Source organism: Aulonocara sp. 'chitande type north' Nkhata Bay, linkage group LG6 (assembly GCF_057382095.1).
Source record: "Aulonocara sp. 'chitande type north' Nkhata Bay isolate Kocher_YH1m ecotype deep benthic linkage group LG6, A_spYH_male_GT1.1, whole genome shotgun sequence".
Lineage (NCBI taxonomy): Eukaryota > Metazoa > Chordata > Actinopteri > Cichliformes > Cichlidae > Aulonocara > Aulonocara sp. 'chitande type north' Nkhata Bay.
In genome coordinates this window covers 24,395,594-24,413,520 of record NC_141349.1, presented here as the reverse complement: position 1 = coordinate 24,413,520, position 17,927 = coordinate 24,395,594, and the positions used below count along the sequence as shown (strand labels likewise).

At 42.4% G+C, this 17,927-nt stretch overlaps 2 protein-coding genes across 2 annotated transcripts in view; both read left to right on the top strand.

Annotated features, from left to right (window-relative positions):
- Positions 1–569: 569 nt before the first annotated feature.
- Positions 570–17,927, top strand: part of gpr83 (G protein-coupled receptor 83) — a 33,522-nt gene continuing 16,164 nt past the window's right edge. Inside the window, exons 1-2 of the mRNA XM_086297598.1 lie at positions 570–1,104; positions 3,740–3,865. Coding sequence (XP_086153724.1) covers positions 682–1,104; positions 3,740–3,865 — 549 coding nt within the window. The 5' untranslated portion in view covers positions 570–681. The remainder of the gene's footprint in view (positions 1,105–3,739; positions 3,866–17,927) is intronic.
- On the top strand, positions 15,146–16,146 carry LOC147327845 (zinc finger BED domain-containing protein 4-like). Its single transcript, XM_086297341.1, has 2 exons — positions 15,146–15,515; positions 15,648–16,146. The coding sequence occupies exons 1-2, from the start codon at positions 15,175–15,177 to the stop codon at positions 16,144–16,146; spliced, it is 840 nt and encodes a 279-aa protein (XP_086153467.1). The 5' UTR covers positions 15,146–15,174.

Here is a 17,927-nt window from a genome sequence, read left to right as displayed (position 1 = left end):
AATTACTTGCGGGCCAATTAAAAATGGACTGCCCGCGAGCCGGAGTTTGGACACCCCTGCCCTAAATGAACAAGGAACCATATTTGGTGACTTCACTGACCTTGACTGGCAACATATACCTGAAAAATCTTCGAAAAAAGCTTATACAAGTAAAAAAAGCAAAGTCCTTTAATATCATCTAAGAACACACTGGGGTTTAAATTACGAATTTCCAAGTATTTAACAGAATGCTCTAAATGGTCGATACGTTTACAGGCCATCAGCTTAAATGTCTGTTGCCAAAACAATTCAATTATAAACCACCAGGCGGTTTAATTTGGCACGCATGGAGACCCGAAGCAGCCTTGGACTTGCAAATCAGCCAGCTTCACCCTGCATCACCCTGCAGGTAAACATCTCACTAAGAACGAATCAATAAAAGTACAGAAGGAAGGAGTCTCTCTCCCTCCCTCTCTTTCTGCTACACACAGACACACACGCGACAGTCTGAAGCTTTATAAACAGCAGCCTCTCCTGCTGCTGAGTCGCTTCACACAACTTGTTGCCCACGCTTCAGCCTCTCTCCTTTACTCCAGTGACACGAATGACAGAGAAGCAGCTGCAAACCTCTCATTCTCTCATTAAAACTACAGGCAGGGGGATGCGATAATTACACTGTTAATAATAATAATAATAATAAAAATGACAGCAGTATGTGTTTGGCTCTCCGTGGTCCTCTGGATGAGCCGGGCAGCAGCGGGACACAGAACTAACGACTCTTCACTTTCGGGAGAGGAGATACTTTCTTTCGCGGAGCGTTTCATGAACGTTTCGGGACAGAGAGGGAACGCGAGTTCCGGATTGTTTCTCCTGGACTTTGATGAGGGTCTGCTGGAGGGCTGGCGCTCTCTGGCCAGCAGCGGCGGAGAGTCTCAGGACAGGGGCATCAAGGCGCTGCTTGTGGCAGCCTATTCCCTCATAATCGTGATCTCCCTGTTCGGGAACACCCTGGTGTGTCACGTGGTGGTCAAAAACAAGCGCACCTTGTCCGCCACCAGTTTATTTATCCTAAACCTGGCGGTGGCTGATATCTTCATCACAGTCCTCAATACACCCTTTACTCTGGTAAGACCACTGTGTGTGCGCGCGCGCGCGCGTGTGTAGGTGTGCATGTGTGTGTGATGGGTATGGCAGCTCTTATCTTCACACATAAATGTTTTTTTAATAACAACATTTGTAATGTCCTGCAATAATTAAACTAAGTCAAATTAGGGGAACCTGCTCAACACTCCGAGCACTGCTCCAAGTTCTGTATTAAACTGCTACCAAAAGATGGCGCTAGTGGTGTCATCGTGATGCCTCTCTTTGGCTGGCTGTGTTGTATTATATAGTTACTTTAAAGCAAAAAATATCACACCCTGTTTCCATTACCAACTTAATATTAAAAAACCGCTTCATAGTTGAAAGTGTTTTTAGCTGGGAGCTAAACCGTCCCGTGAGGTAGAAAACTGTTTAGAAAAATGAGCATTTAATAGGTTGAAAATGTGTCACTCCTGCTTTGAATCATCCTGGAGCCTGCAAACTCACAGCTGACATTGAGTTTGGGACTTACTCTGAATGCATGAAATGTATTTATTAAAAATGCTGCTTTAATCAGACGTGGGCAGCCCACCACCTCCAGCCTCCGACCTCATGTTGGAGTCCACGAAACAGAGTGCGTTTCTGAATATATGCTAATTGAGTCTCTCCATGCAAAGGATTTTTTTTCTAACAACCTAACCTACTTAGCATTTTTTTCAGTTTGGACTTGTGTTTTTGACATTTGTATAGTGAAACCCCGACTACATGGAGTATTTTTCCCTTCCCACTCCTTATATTGTTCAGCAGTAAAGTGTCACGCATATTTGTCACACTTAAAAATTCAGATAATCAAACAATAATATTAATATTATATACAGATAACCAGAGTAAACACAAAATGTGTGAAAAGTAATTGCCCCCTAAACCTAATAACTGGTTGTGCCGCTCTTGGCTGCAAGAACTTTAGTCAAGCATCTGCAAAAACTGGCAATGAGACTTTCACTCATCGCTGTGGAGGAAATTTTGGCCCACTCTTCTTTGCAGAATTGTTTTAATTCAGTCACACTGGAGGATTTTCAAGCATGAACAGCCTGTTAAAGGTCATACCAAAGTATCTCAATTGGATGTAACTCCAGATTTTGACCAGCCCACTCCAAGTGTGTGCCAGAGTGTTTTGAATCATTGTCTTGCTGCATTACTCAAGTGCACTTAAGCTTCAGGGCACAAACTGATAGCTGGACATTCTCCTTCAGGATTTTTGAGCCTTTATGTTAGTTTTGGTCGACAGTGTTTTTTTTTTCTTTGGAACTCTCCCATGGATGACCTCTCACCTAAACTGAGACAGGTGAGGCTGGCAGTTCTTTAGATGTTTTTCTGGGTTCTTTTGTGACCTCCTGGATGAGTCTTTGATGTGTTCCTGGAGTCATTTTGGTGCATCGGCCACCTCAGCACTGTTCCAGGTTTTCTCCATTTGTGGATAATGGTTCTCTGAAGTGACAAACCCCTAGAAATGGATTTGTAACCCATTTCAGACTGATAGATATCAATGACTTTTTCACACAGGGCTGGTCAGGTTTGGAAAACCCCTTTTCCTTAATAAATGAAATCACTGTTTAATAATGGTGTTTTGTATTTACTCGGATTATCTTTTTCTAATGTTAAAATTTACTTGATAATCTGAGATCAGATTATCAAAGAGATCACGAATGGGACAAATAATCTTTCAAGGCACTGTAGCTGCAAATGACAGAGAAAGAGAAAGCTTGGTGTTTGTGTATTAGTGGGGCTGGAGCAGCTGCTCCAGTTTGAGGACTGGCATGTGTTATTACGGAGATAAAAAAGAAAAAGAAAAAAGCTTCACCTTGAATGAGCCCTCTGTGGCATGCCAGGCAACTCAATATTACTCTTCATTCTTACCTACCCCAAGGATCACTAAACAACTCCTGCCTCACACACCCTCACCCCACCTTCTCTCTCTCTCTTTCCGACAGATTTTCTTTCAGCACTTTTTGAAATAGTGCACTTAGGCTATTTAGAACATTTGATCATATGTGCCGAAAAATCTAACACGATGGCTGTATCCTGCATGACCTGTACAGCATGTGTCACTGTAACTGTGATTATAAACACTAGAAGAAGCAGGAGCACACCTCAAGTGGGGATGTCTGACAGTGCAGGCTATAAACTGTAATCTTGTGTTACAGGTGCGTCTAAAATTGCTCCCATCTTTGCTGACATTTCCTCACCTGAATCAGAGCAGTGTAAAAGGTTGCTATGCTATGAAAGCCTCCAATGGAAAAAAATCTATAACAAAGCAAAATGTTCCCCACATGGCATACACTATTTTTAGGGGTCTACACTGAACTGCAAGAAAATTACTAATAATTCTGATTTGTCTCATTGGTGCACTAGTATTCCAGAGCTGTTACTTAGAGTTAAGGCTTATTGTTGCTGTGGGAACTGGAGTATGAACATAGTTAGCTCATGTCCGTTTAGTGGCTGCTAATCATTATAATCATAATGAGAAGTACTCTAGAGAAGTTGAGGACTGGCATGTGTTATTACATGCCAGTTCTCATTTTTGCAGTTTTAAAAGTTGACGTTCCTCCCAGTGTGTCTACCTGATGAGACCGTTGACATTTCTCATTTTGGCCTGCCCTGTGTGTGTGCACTCCTTTAGGTCCGCTTTGTGAACAGCACCTGGGTGTTTGGAAGAACTATGTGCCACATCAGTCGCTTTGTACAGTACTGCTCACTGCACGTCTCCACCCTCACGCTCACCGCCATCGCGCTGGACCGACGACAGGTTTGTCTATAAGGGAGTTGGGGGGATGAATCTGTGCAATTTTTCAAATTTTAAGGATACTTAGGAGCTTCAGAGAGTCTCTGTGAGTTCTATGATGCACAAAAGCAATGGTAAAACAGCAACAGTTGGTGAAAAGTATTTGAGTATAAAGCATAGTAAAGACAGAAAATTATATGCTGGGAAGTCACCATTTTCATATTGTGAGCACATGAGACAATTACTCCACTTTTATTATCACTAGTACTTTCGGGTGCTCCCTATTCCCCAAGTGGTAACCACAGTCGAGGGATTCGCATATTTGATTTGGAACAGACTTCCTGCTGAATGTCCTTCACAAAACCTTCAATTTTTTCTGGAATCAACACTAAGAGTACACTAGTTTGTGACCCCATGAGGCTCAGTTTGTGTCTCAGTCTTTATTTTTATATTTATTTTACTTGCTATAATAAATCAAAGAAGCAGACAATAAAGTTTATCTATGAAGGGCAATTAGTGTGTGTGTGTGTGTGTGTGTGTGTGTGGTATTTCTATTTTTTCAAACTGTAATGTTTATTGAACTTTCTAAATAAAAAAAAGTAATTTTACATGTATGATTTTTATTTTGTATTGTCCTTGCTATGTTTGGAATTTTGGTGCAATTTATTGAGGTTTTTCTGGGGAAAAAAATCACACTGACGATATAGAGGTCTTGAAAGCTCACAAAAAGAAATGTATCAAATTTTATATACTTGGCAGGGCTATTGTTATACAAAGTGCTACTGCTATTTTTCCTGTCAGATTTTAGTGCCTTTCATTCCATGCATTGCTGCCAGCTCTTCCATAATCCCAAACTCTGTTATCCCAAGTGCAAAGACGAGTAACTGGACTGTGTCACAGCCCAGGATAAAAAGAGTAAAAAGTGTTATTTTTCACTCCACATTTCCCATAAAATCCTCAATCAAACTTGTTACGGTTCACCTGGAGAGGGGCACATTATCAAATGCTTCTTTTGTCTCACTGTGGCTTACGGTGGGTTTGTGGGAAATCACAAAGCTGGTCTCCACTCCTCCATTCCTGAATTTGTAAAGCTTGGTGAAAAGTCCTTGCTGCACTTGCAGCATTGCTAGCAAATGGTCAGATGTGCGTTTTCGCTCTGCATCAGTCAAATTCAAACTGTAATGCTTAAACACAGCACTCTACTCTTTACAAAGTAGGCACTCACTCTTCCTGACTTAAGTGGTTAAATACAGTGGGGCAAAAAAGTATTTAGTCAGCCACCGATTGTGCAAGTTCCCCCACTTAAAATGATGACAGAAGTCAGTAATTTGCACCAGAGGTACACTTCAACTATGAGAGACAGAATGTGAAAAAAAATCCATGAATTCACATGGTAGGATTTGTAAAGAATTTATTCGTAAATCAGGGTGGAAAATAAGTATTTGGTCACCTCAAACAAGGAAAATCTCTGGCTCTCACAGACCTGTAACGTCTTCTGTAAGAAGCTTTTCTGTCCCCCACTCGTTACCTGTATGAATGGCACCTGTTTGAACTCATCATCTGTATAAAAGACACCTGTCCACAGCCTCAAACAGTCAGACGCCAAACTCCGCCATGGCCAAGACCAAAGAGCTTTCGAAGGACACCAGGAAAAGTATTGTAGACCTGCCCCAGACTGGGAAGAGTGAATCTACAATAGGCAAGCAGCTTGGTGTGAAAAAATCAACTGTGGGAGCAATCATCAGAAAATGGAAGACATACAAGACCACTGATAATCTCCCTCGATCTGGGGCTCCACGCAAGATCTCATCCCGTGGGGTCAAAATGATCATGAGAACGGTGAGCAAAGATCCCAGAACCACACGGGGGGACCTGGTGAATGACCTGCAGAGAGCAGGGACCAAAGTAACAAAGGTCACCATCAGTAACACACTACAACGGCAGGGAATCAAATCCCGCAGTGCCAGACGTGTTCCGCTGCTGAAGCCAGTGCATGTCCAGGCCCGTCTGAAGTTTGCCAGAGAGCACATGGATGATACAGCAGAGGATTGGGAGAATGTCATGTGGTCAGATGAAACCAAAGTAGAACTTTTTGGTATAAACTCAACTCGTCGTGTTTGGAGGAAGAAGAATACTGAGTTGCATCCCAAGAACACCATACCTACTGTGAAGCATGGGGGTGGAAACATCATGCTATGGGGCTGTTTTTCTGCCAAGGGGACAGGACGACTGATCCGTGTTAAGGACAGAATGAATGGGGCCATGTATCGTGAGATTTTGAGCCAAAACCTCCTTCCATCAGTGAGAACTTTGAAGATGAAACGAGGCTGGGTCTTCCAACATGACAATCATCCAAAACACACCGCCCGGGCAACAAAGGAGTGGCTCCGTAAGAAGCATTTGAAAGTCCTGGAGTGGCCTAGCCAGTCTCCAGACCTCAACCCCATAGAAAATCTGTGGCGGGAGTTGAAAGTCCGTGTTGCTCGGCAACAGCCCCAAAACATCAAATCAAATCAAATCACTTTTATTGTCACATCACATGTGCAGGTACATTGGTACAGCACATGTGAGTGAAATTCTTGTGTGCGAGCTTCACAAGCAACAGAATTGTGCATCACTGCTCTCGAGAAGATCTGCATGGAGGAATGGGCCAAAATACCAGCTACTGTGTGTGCAAACCTGGTAAAGACCTATAGTAAACGTTTGACCTCTGTTATTGCCAACAAAGGTTATGTTACAAAGTATTGAGTTGTATTTTTGTTATTGACCAAATACTTATTTTCCACCCTGATTTACGAATAAATTCTTTACAAATCCTACCATGTGGATTCATGGATTTTTTTTTTCACATTCTGTCTCTCACAGTTGAAGTGTACCTCTGGTGCAAATTACTGACCTCTGTCATCATTTTAGGTGGGGGAACTTGCACAATCGGTGGCTGACTAAATACTTTTTTGCCCCACTGTATATTACAATCCATATCTTGTTAAAAACTCTATATTTATTTTTTAAATCTGAGCTGAAATCTTTCAGGACCAGCAAACTCACATCTCTCATAAATGTCAGTTCCAACACATTTATAGTGAGGCTGAATTAATTTGCATGCATGTACATAAACTGTTTGATGATTTCCCACAAAAATTGCAAAAATAGTAATTCTCGGATGGGAAGTTTATCAAAGACTCTTAAGTGTATATTTATTTATATTTGAATTTTAATTTCCCATTGACCTCCACTCAATGGGACAACCAAATGGACAGATGTGATCCAAAGGCTTTACAATGCCCAGGTGAGTCAAATGTGTTTACTACCAGGTCAAATTTCAACAGCATTCTGTGCTCTCATTGGTGGATGTTTCAATCACTTGCCTGGAAGATGGAAAAGTTTATCTTGTGCCCTGCCCACATTGTGTCACTAGTAGTTCCTTTGCCCTTTGTGACTTGAAGTTTTTCAACTTTCTATGGTCTGGGAAGGCTCGCAGCATTGTTACATGTTGTGTTGTCGGTGTGATCATGCAATTCAGAGTTGATTTGAATTACAGATATGCACATTATTTTCTTTGTTGTTCCAAGTCACAAGTTTTTGATTGGGTTGGTATTTGACCCAACACAAGATTTTATCCAAACTTTTAATATCCCAAATGCTACTATGCATTCAAAGGCATAAATAAAGTAAAACATCCACGGCAAAATGACATATACTCAGGCAGCGCAGCAGCATTAATGAGAATCTCAGCTCCTCAGCAACTGACTGTGGTAGAAAGGCAAGGGGGAGTGGAGTGGAGATGCCATGAGCAGAAAAATCAATATTTTATTTAGTTTGATGCAGGTTGTTAAATCTCTGATATTCAGAACATATTTAAAAGAATGTATTTCAGAAGTAAAATGAAAGAAAAGTGAGGTGTTGCTGTGGAAGAGCATACATTGTTGATAGCTGCATTGGTGTTAAGAGGGGGTTTGTTTTGTTTGAATTTCAATAAGGCAGCGAATTTAGTAAATAAATAACACAGTAACGCAGTAGACATGCAGAGAGGAGCTTTTTGAAAATGTCAGGCTGCAGGGGAGTTCCTATCTTTTCTTCTGAAGACTCACAATTTTCAATAATGCCGTTTCTCAAAGGTCCAGTTGCTTTGGCCACCTCTTGGTGCTTACCTGGGAAATCAGTCAAATAAATGACGTCATCTGACCTGCATTAGATAAACTGCTTTACATGGTGTGATTATTCAACAGTGACATGGACTGTTGAAAGTTAAAATTAAATGTGGCTTTCTCACCAGCAGCACGAGGACAGAAATAAGTTTTTCTTAATGCAGGTTTTATTAGGATTAAAATTGACCAAAAACGATCTGCTGCAACATTCGGAGCCATCAGTGGGAGAAGAGGAGGAAAAGGGATGATGAGTGCGAAGTATTTAAAATTAAACGAATATAGCATCGGGGTTGCTTATAAGCAATAAGAACTATCATACAGAAGACAGAACAAGCAAGGCCTTTTTTATAGTTCTTTTATCTGTAATTGTAGAAACTACCATTGTTCTTAGCCACCTACACATTACACCTACAGGAGCTGCTCAGTAGGTATCTGAATTTATAACAGACGCAAATAAAAACTGAAAAAAGTAAAGACGGGAAAGAAACACCTTTTAACCATCTCATGAGTGTTAAGGTTGCATAGTTTGTCCAGCAGAGAGCACTCTGCAACCTGTTGGCAACAGGTGTTTGGAACCAACAACCAGCTGATCCTAGAGGGCGGAGCGCGAATAAGCCATTCACAACTTGTTGTGGCATTACAACTAGATTATTTTTAAACTGCACCGTCATATCATTTTATTATGGATTCATAAATAACTGCACATGCCAAATATTAGAGAAAGCTGTTTATTATTTGTGTGTCCTAAAGAAAAAAAATCTACTGATATTCACACCTGATGTTCTGTGGTTCCTAAACGCTGATAACCGCACTTTTTGTTTGTGGAAACAAACATTGTTATTGTGGAATATCTAGGAGAGAAGAATATTCACAAAGTGACTAGTTGTTGTGGAGCGGTTAGCACAGCAAGAAGCTCCTTGGTTTAAATCCAGTCTGAAACCTTTCAGTGTGGAGTTTACACTGTGGGTTGGTACTTTAGCTTCCTGCCACAGTTCAGAGACACACATGGGTTTGGCTGACTATAGGTGTGAATGGCTGTCTGTCTTTCCTGCAAAAGATTGGTGACTCGTCCAGTATGTACATGTCTCTTGCCCAATGACTACTGGAATAGACTAAATATGGTCATATCACACTGATTTTGTGTATTATCAGCTCCACTGCTCTGTCAGTGCCTCAAAGTTAGTGCAATAACCATAATTTTACATATGTCAGGCTTGTGACAGCAGGAAACAACTGGGCTTAACTTTTCGAATTTTTCTGTCAGAAACGCAAACCATGACACACAGCAAACACACAGTTCCTGCCATGTCCTCCTCTGTCGCGTTTAGCTATCACTCCTATTGGCGGTGCAAATACAAACAGGAAAAAAAGAAGTTTGTAGCACCCCAGGCAAAGCTTATTAAGTGAAAACTGCAGAAAAAAAGACTAAATCCAAGTGCTTTGTGCCAGAGGAACCAAGAGTCCGTACAGGATACAATCGAATTTGGTTTGCTTATTATTACAGCTTTTCTCCCTCGTCTTTTCAAACCCATATCTGAACAGAGGACAGAACATCAACCTCATCCAACAAAATAGTCTGCAGTTCTCATGCCAGGATTTTAGCCTGAGGCTCACCAGAGATTTTACTGCCCAGTTATTTTTTGTGGTGCGGTTTCATTAGTAGCATACATTTGATTTAAAAATGTAATATTTTTTCATCTTACAAAATATGAAAATATTAATTATAACTTAGAAGCAAAGTAAAACTTAGAAAAACTCTGTGAGCATGCAGATATGAACAGAAAGTTGGTGTCTGCTGAGAGACTGAAGTAAAAAGGTTTTCTTAGCTTAATCACTTGCGATGTCCCTCCACTACTCCTTTCACCGTTATGAAATACTCAAAGAAACTATGAGCTTCTTGTGGAAAAAAAGGTCCTGGACAGACACCATACCCTGAACCCACTGCTCCACTCCTCCCCTGCAGCCGAGCCACCAACCACACCCCCACTTCCTGACTTAGGCTGCGGACCGATCCGGCCTAGCCTATTCTCCCCCTCCAGCGAGAGCGGAAATGACCACCTCTGCCCCTGGCCTATGGACCACTTTGAACTTAAAAGGCTGGTGAGCCAGATGCCACTGTGTGATCCAGGCATTAGCATCCTTTATGTAATGGAGCCATTGCAGTGGGGAGTGATCCAAACAGAGCTGGAAGGCCAGCACCGTAGAATAATGACGGACGCACCTGCTCGCTCCCCAAGTGGTACCCCAGATACTGTACCTCCCTCCGTCCCACTGCACACTTGTTTGGTTTGGCCGTGAGCCCCGCCTGCCTCAGGAACTCCAGGACGGCAGCCACCGCTTCATATGCTCCACCCAGGTGTCACTGTGGATGATAACGTCATCCAGGTAGGCAGCAGCATATGTAGCCTGTGGACACAGCACCCTGTCCATGAGGCGCTGGAAGGTGGCAGGACCTCTGAGCAAGGCAAACGGAAGTGTGTCGAACTGGTACAAACCATACAGAGTGGAGAAGGTCGTTTTTTCCTTGGACCGTTAGATAAGAGAATCTGCCTTGGTTAAATCCAGCGTTGTGAAAAAACGAGCAGTGCCTAACCGGTCCAGGAGCTCGTTGACCCGGGGCATGGGATAAGCATCAAACTGTGACACTTCGTTCACCTTGCAGTGTCAACACAGAACCATATAGGCCCATCTTTCTTCACCACAAGAACTATGGGGCTACACCAAACACTGTGTGTCTCTTCTATTACTCCTAGCTTTAGCATTTCAGCCAATTCCTTTTGCACAATTTGTCTTTTGTGCTCAGGTAACCTGTTGTGCCGTGAACGCACCGTCACACCAGGGTTTGCTTTTAAAAATGGTGCTCTGTGTGATTTGTACAGAGAAGGCAAGGGGGAGAACACATTTGCAAACCGCTGTTGTAATGCAGAAACATCCACTCTCTGGGCCTGTACGAAATGATCATCACAATGGAGGGAGGCAGGAATGGTGGAATTTGGCACCTTCGGCCCCAAATCACACAGATATATCACCTCAACCTCCTTAAAACATAGAGAAAGCCTGAAACTGCTTCTCTAGAGAACCTGCTTAACCTGTTGGGCCGTGAGCATACCGTCCTTAACCAGGCTCACTGAAGAAGTAGTTTCAGGCTCACTACATACTTTAAGGAGGTTGAGGTGATATATATTTGTGTGACTCCTCCCTATCTCACCGTACGACTTCACAGTCAACGTCCCCCACTAGCTGTGTGACCACGAAGGGTCCTTGCCACTTGGCGAGCAACTTTGAGCTAGAAGAAGGGAGTAATACAAGCACTTTTTCTCCCGGTGAAATTTGTGAGTTTAGCCCCTCTATTGTACAGGTGCTGCTGACATTCCTGGGCCTGGAACAAATATTTTCTTGTGATAACCTTCCCAACGTGTGCAGCTTTGCTCTCAGGTCCAGGACTTATATTGAATCTCTTTCTTGAACTTACGAATCATGGATTTTAACGTCTTATTCAGCCGCTCCACCAGCCTGTCAGTCTCAGGGTAGTCCAAATAGATTTAATTCCCAGCAACTGTTTGTAACCCAGTGAGTTTACACGAGTCAGTAATGCACTACAACATGTTATTGTTAATTGGGATTTATCATTACTCTGTTAATCAGTGAGTTGAGCTAAAGTAAATCAATAGTAAAAGATAAATAATATAAATATAAGAATAAAACCCCAAAGAGTATATTTAACACCCCTACTGGTTAGGAAGGAACAAGCCCCGCCTTCCCCTGCTCTGTACCGTCACATGTGCTCAGACACAGAGAGAGACGGAGGTGCACGAGACCATCGCTGATTTTCAACGCCAAGCTTGTTGCTGGAAAATAACTATTAACTTGATAAATTGAGCAAATATCCATACCGGAGATCTGCATGGACCTTGAAGAAACGGACCTGATTTGTTGTGAACATTTTGGACTTTGAAACCATCGAGATCTGCACGGGAGCGGATGAAGTGGACAAGATCCTCTCTGAGAGTTGAACATTAGAAGTGTGCTGGCTAGGTCTTTTATGGGATCGTGAGACCTGGATTTCTTCCTGACGAGGAAGATGGCGAGCCTTTCCCTTTGAACCGAACCGCAGCCATTCCGAGTTGGCCCAGAAGGGCAGGTTGCTCTTCTCTCACAAACAATTGCAACAGTGCGGTAGGACGAAATTGCACCAATCACAGACTTTTGACCTATTGGATTTGACTTGACTGAACACTGACTATTAACTCCGGCAAGACTGACATATCTGAGCTCAGATAGGATTCTGATTGTTATTATTATTGCTGTCACTGTATTTTATTTTGTTTTCATTCCTGTTTATGAAATGCTGTTAAATTGTTGCTAAATAGTTTAATACAATTCATAGCAACTTTACCTGTGGCTCCAGTCATTCTTCTCCACGCAACTCACTTTATCCGAATCTAGCTATTGGCCCATTCTCTCCATCTTACTTTAACTTCCCCTACCCTGTCCTGTACTTGGCTACATGTTGATTTCTTTTACTGTGTGAGACATGAACGGTGTGCCCAGTATCTCTTTCGGGATGCCGACTCAGGAGATGGCCTGAAACAGTGTCTGCGCCACACTCTTTCCAGAACTGGTGTGCAGCGGCACCTCTTCAGGATATCATGTTGCATAATCCACCAGAAATAACACAAAGCAACCCTGCATGTCCCTGCCCACTGTAAACACACCCTGACACACTGTCCCATTAACCTACTGTACCTGGGCCATTCTGTTCCCAAAATTAAGAAGTGTATCAGGCGCAAACTAACCAGAGCCTTCACTCTATGCACCTAATTTCCAGTGGAACCAAGAGATATTTGTGGATGTCCCCATGCACGCATCAAACCTCTACCTACTCTGCCTACAGCAATGCCCCTGGATGAAGCAGGGTTTGGTGGACCAGGGTTTGCATACAGCTTGAATCCACCATAGCTTGACGTGCACCCCCTTGGCACCTTACCGGTATGCATAATGCGTGTCCTGGACTTTTCAAGGGTTTCGGAGGTCTAGTGACTTGGAACACCTTTCCCAGCTCCATTTACAGGCATTTTCAGCACAAGTGCTCTGGTCCTGGAACCAGGACTAATCGGTAGCCCGCTGGTGGCCACTCCACCAGGTGGTCATCTGCCAGTGTCAACACAACTTTGAGGCTTGCCAGCTTGTGACAACGGAACCATTCCACTGTCCTGACCGGGAGTCACTCAACAAACTGTTCAAGGACCACTGTGTTGAGCAGCCGAGTCTCCCCCAGCGTGGGGCCAGGCTGTAGTTACCTGGCTGTGGGGTCGTGCAGGTGGCTGTGAAGATCAGCCTCACCTGACACCACGCCCTGAACCTGCTACTCCACTCCTCCCATGCAGCCGGGCCACCAACCACACACTGCCACACACTTCTATGAAGAAGTTGATATATCCAACAACCTTGCAGCTTCTATACTGTAATCTTTACAGATGTGTCTGGAATTGCTTCAAACTTTCTTGACATTACCTTGCACGACTCAAAACAAGAAAAAGTACACACCTTGAACAGCTCCCAGAACAAAAAAACAAACAAACCAATCGTTATTTTACATATTGCAGCTTTAGTGTTGGATAATCATGATTTAGTACCTTGTACCTTAAGCTTACTGATGTACCATGGGAGGTTTTTTTTATTCTAGTAACACATGTTTTAAGTTTCAAAGGAAAATTCACGCTTGCCTCAAAATTAGAGGCTGTGAGCCTTGTGTTGTACTTAAATAACTTCTCATCCATGTTGGTTTAAATAATTAGTGACCTTTTTAGCTTCATTGTGGTAGATACTTGAGAGCTTCTTCTCACTGTGTCTGCTCCAGTGCTGACTCAGGAAAGCTAACTATGCGCAGGTAACAATTTGATCTGGCCCCGTTGATCTGGGCTCTCTGATTCATAACTGTGTTTTCTGCCTCCCTTCTCTATTTTGAGTATTTTCCAGCGTTGGAGGAATAGTTCTTAGATTTTTAAGTCTACCTCTTTGCTGTTTCATAAGAAAATGTATGATAGTTAGGGATGCAGCGATACCGATGCACATTATATGGTATCGGGCCGATACCATAAAATGTGCGTGTACTCATACTCGCAAAAGTTAACCGATACCATGAATCGATACCAACTTACTTCATGAATCAGAGGGTGGCCTGTACTTTCTGTGGTAATTTTTTTGGATTGGCCGCTCTTGTAGCTACGCTAAACAAAATGTCAGCAGTGTGGACTTACTTCAAAATTTGTGAAGATGACAGAAGCAAGGCCGAGTGCAAACTGTGTACCAGTAAGATGTCCAGGGGAGGGAAGGAGAGTACATCGTTCAATAAAAGCAATTTAATAAAACACCTGAGGACACATCATGCTCTGGAGTACACCGAGTTTGCTAAGGCTAACGCAAGACCAGAACAGCCCACTTCAACTCGGGTTTTGGAAAAGCGATGAAAAATGTCAAGAGAAAATCCACGAGCAGTTAAAATAACAGAGGCTCGGACTCATTTTATCGCTCTGGATGACCAGCCACTGTCGGTCGCAGAAAACGTAGGATTTCGCCGTCTTCTCAGCATACTCGAGCCGCGATATGAGATTCCCAGCCATCACGGACGTAATGCTGCCAAAACTTTTTGAAGAGGTAAAAAAACACGTGCATAACCTCTTGCAGGAGGTTTCAGCCTTAAGTTTCACTACCGACATTTGGACAAGCAGTGTGTCCCCGATGTCGCTCCTCAGTTTAACAGCGCAGTGGATTGATGAGAAGTTTGTTCGTCATCAAGTAACACTACATGCAAGGTCGTTCAGGGGCTCGCACACCAGCCAAAACATCGCAACTGCTTTCGATAGTATGCTTTAAACCTGGGACATACCAAAGACGTCCGTCCACATAGTGCTCCGGGACAACGCAAGAAATATGATAAAGGCCATGAGTTATGCTGAGCTGCCCAGCCTACCTTGTACTGCTCACACTCTCCAGCTGGTTGTTCATAAGGGCCTTCTGTCACAGAGTGTTGCTGATGCGGTGGCAGTTGGCCGCAAAATAGTTGGACATTTTAAACATTCTGCTCTGGCCAGCTCCCATCTGGAGGACATTCAATTACAGATCAACCAGCCCGCGAAGCGGCTCCAGCAAGACGTGCAGACCCGCTGGAACAGCACCTTTTATATGATACAGTCATTGATCGAGCAGAAACGGGCTCTGGGAATATTTGTGTCTGAATATGGACTCCCTGATATGCTCACGGCTCACCAGTGGACACTGCTGGAGAAGGTGATATCTGTTCTGGGTCCATTCGAGGAGTTAACTCGAAAAGTCAGCTCTGCAGATGCCATGGCTGCAGACGTCATTCCAGCCGTCACTGTGCTCCACAGATTTCTAACAAGGGAGACTGGCGAGGACCATGGGATCAAAGCAATGAAGGGAACCTTGGCTGCAGCTGTCAGGACACGGTTCACTGATGTGGAGGAAGACCCACTCTATAGCATCGCCGCGCTACTCGATCCCAGGTGAGTGTTGTGCCTGTGTGTGTGTGTAACTGTTTGACTGTATGTGAATATGACTGTGTATGTAACTGTTACTGCAAAAAAAAATGGTGAGCAAACCTATTGTCAGCTAACTTTTTTCTTTCTCTGTTTTAGATATAAAAATCGTTTTTTCTCCAGCACCACAACTGCTGCAAATGCCAAGGAGATGCTAAAACTTGAGCTGCTAAGGTTGCCTGGAGAGGAGGCTCATGACCTGAATGAACCACCTTCAGGAAAAGCACGCAGTGACCAGCCCACAACTAGTCTGGACAGCATGTTTGATGAAATTGCAGATGAGCAGGCATTCGCATCGGTGGGCAGAGCTGCGGTAGGTTCTACTGTAGAGTTAGAGACATATCTTGGAGAGGCCGCAATTTTACGAGAAGACAAACCTCTACAATACTGGATGGTTAATAAAGTGCGGTTACCAAACCTGGCTAAAGTGGCGGGCAGATACCTTTCAGCACCATGCACAAGTGTAGATAGTGAAAGGCTGTTCAGCTCAGTGTCACACATTGTGAATGAAAGCAGAAACAGGCTCACAGCTGATCATGCAGAGATGATTATTTTCATCAAAAATAACCTGCCTCTCACTTTCCCAAAAACAGTTTAGTTCGGAGGTCACACCATTGCTTGCTGACTGAAGTTTTTTTTGTTTGATGAAAATGTGGACACTCTGCAATAGGTGGTTCATTAATGTTATGTGAATCTGAAAGCTGTAGACAGTGCCACATAGTTCACTGTTATTTTGTTTGGATATAATATGGGCATTGTGCAATAACTTAACAAAAGTGTTTATTTTATTCTGAAACCTAAGTTTTATTTGTTTTATTCTGAACATAAGTGTTTATTTTTCAATCTGAAAGAGGGAAAGAGACCCAAGGAGTTCAGTTATTTTATTTTTTTAAATTAAAATGTGGATACTCTGCAATAGGTTCATTAATGTTATGTCTCTCTGAAAAATGGAGGCTGCAAAACACTTTAGTTATTTTGTTTGTTTACAATGTGGACACTGCGATAATTTAAGAGAAGTGTTTATTTTTCGCTTGAAATGTAATTTCTGTGGTCATTTTTATTAATATTTTTTATTGACAGAGAATAAAATAAAATCTGTCTTCCAATTCATTGCATTTTTCTGTGTGTGTGTGGTAGACGTATCATTTTATGTACTCTGTATCGGCAAGTACTCACATCCAAGGATCGGTATCGTATCGGTTTGAAGAAATTGGTATCGTTGCATCCCTAATGATAGTGCTCAAGCATTTGACATTTGTAACTAAAAATGTTTACACAGTTGACTCAAAATAGCTGCAAAAGGTCGAAATGAACAAACTGAACTGTAATTTCTGGGAATTTTAAGCACAGAGCATTGTTAGTTTCTATAGCGCAGACTGAACCTTGAAAATTCTCCAGCAAATGCTGGTATTTTAAACAACAACCAATTAGTCAATTAGTCAAACTTACCTACTACAATATTTACTCGCAGCTCAGTCAAATTTAAATCAATAAATTTGATTTAAACTGTGGCTCATGGGTCAAAGCTGGCCCATACAGGACACCGTATAGCAGACTATTAAGTCCTTAACTTGGATTCCAGTGTGTTGCAGGACTTAACATAACAGATCCTAATTCACCACCAACTCTGTTATTGTTTTATTTCAGAAAATGCCAATTAACAAAAACATGTAAGAAAATGATCATGAACAAATATGAAAGCAAAAAAAACAAAACAAGAAAAAGCATAACAAAAAAGCCCTAGGGGTCTCCAAGGCAAAACCAACAACAAGAACAACAACAAATGTTTCTAGAAACAAAAGGAAAGCTGTCAAAAGTGAAATATCAGAGAGACCCTGTTGAAGACTTCATTCATACAAACACAGAAGAATAAGGACCCAGCATTCAAAGGCTTGTCACGAGTCACTTTCAGGAAATGCATTTCAAGCTATATTGGACAAACCCCAGCCTAAAAAGCCCAGTGGTCAAATGACAAGGAACTTATCACAGTTCTGGGTCATTTTGATCCAGCATTTTGAGTTCTCATGTTTTGGTTTGATTTTTGGTTATTTTCTTGATCTATCGTCAGGCAATGATGATGATGATGATATTTAGTATGTTCCAGCTTATTCGGGTTTAGGTTTAGCTCTGCCCGTGTAAAGTCCGTGTTTCTTAGTCGGCGTCTTTGTGAATTATTTCTTGTTTTATTTTCAAATCAAATCAAATCACTTTTATTGTCACATCACATGTGCAGGTACATTGGTACAGCACATGTGAGTGAAATTCTTGTGTGCGAGCTTCACAAGCAACAGAGTTGTGCAAAATACAATAATGTAAACAAGCAAAATACAAGAATGGCTACATCTGAAACTAATAAATATATGTACAATATATAATAGT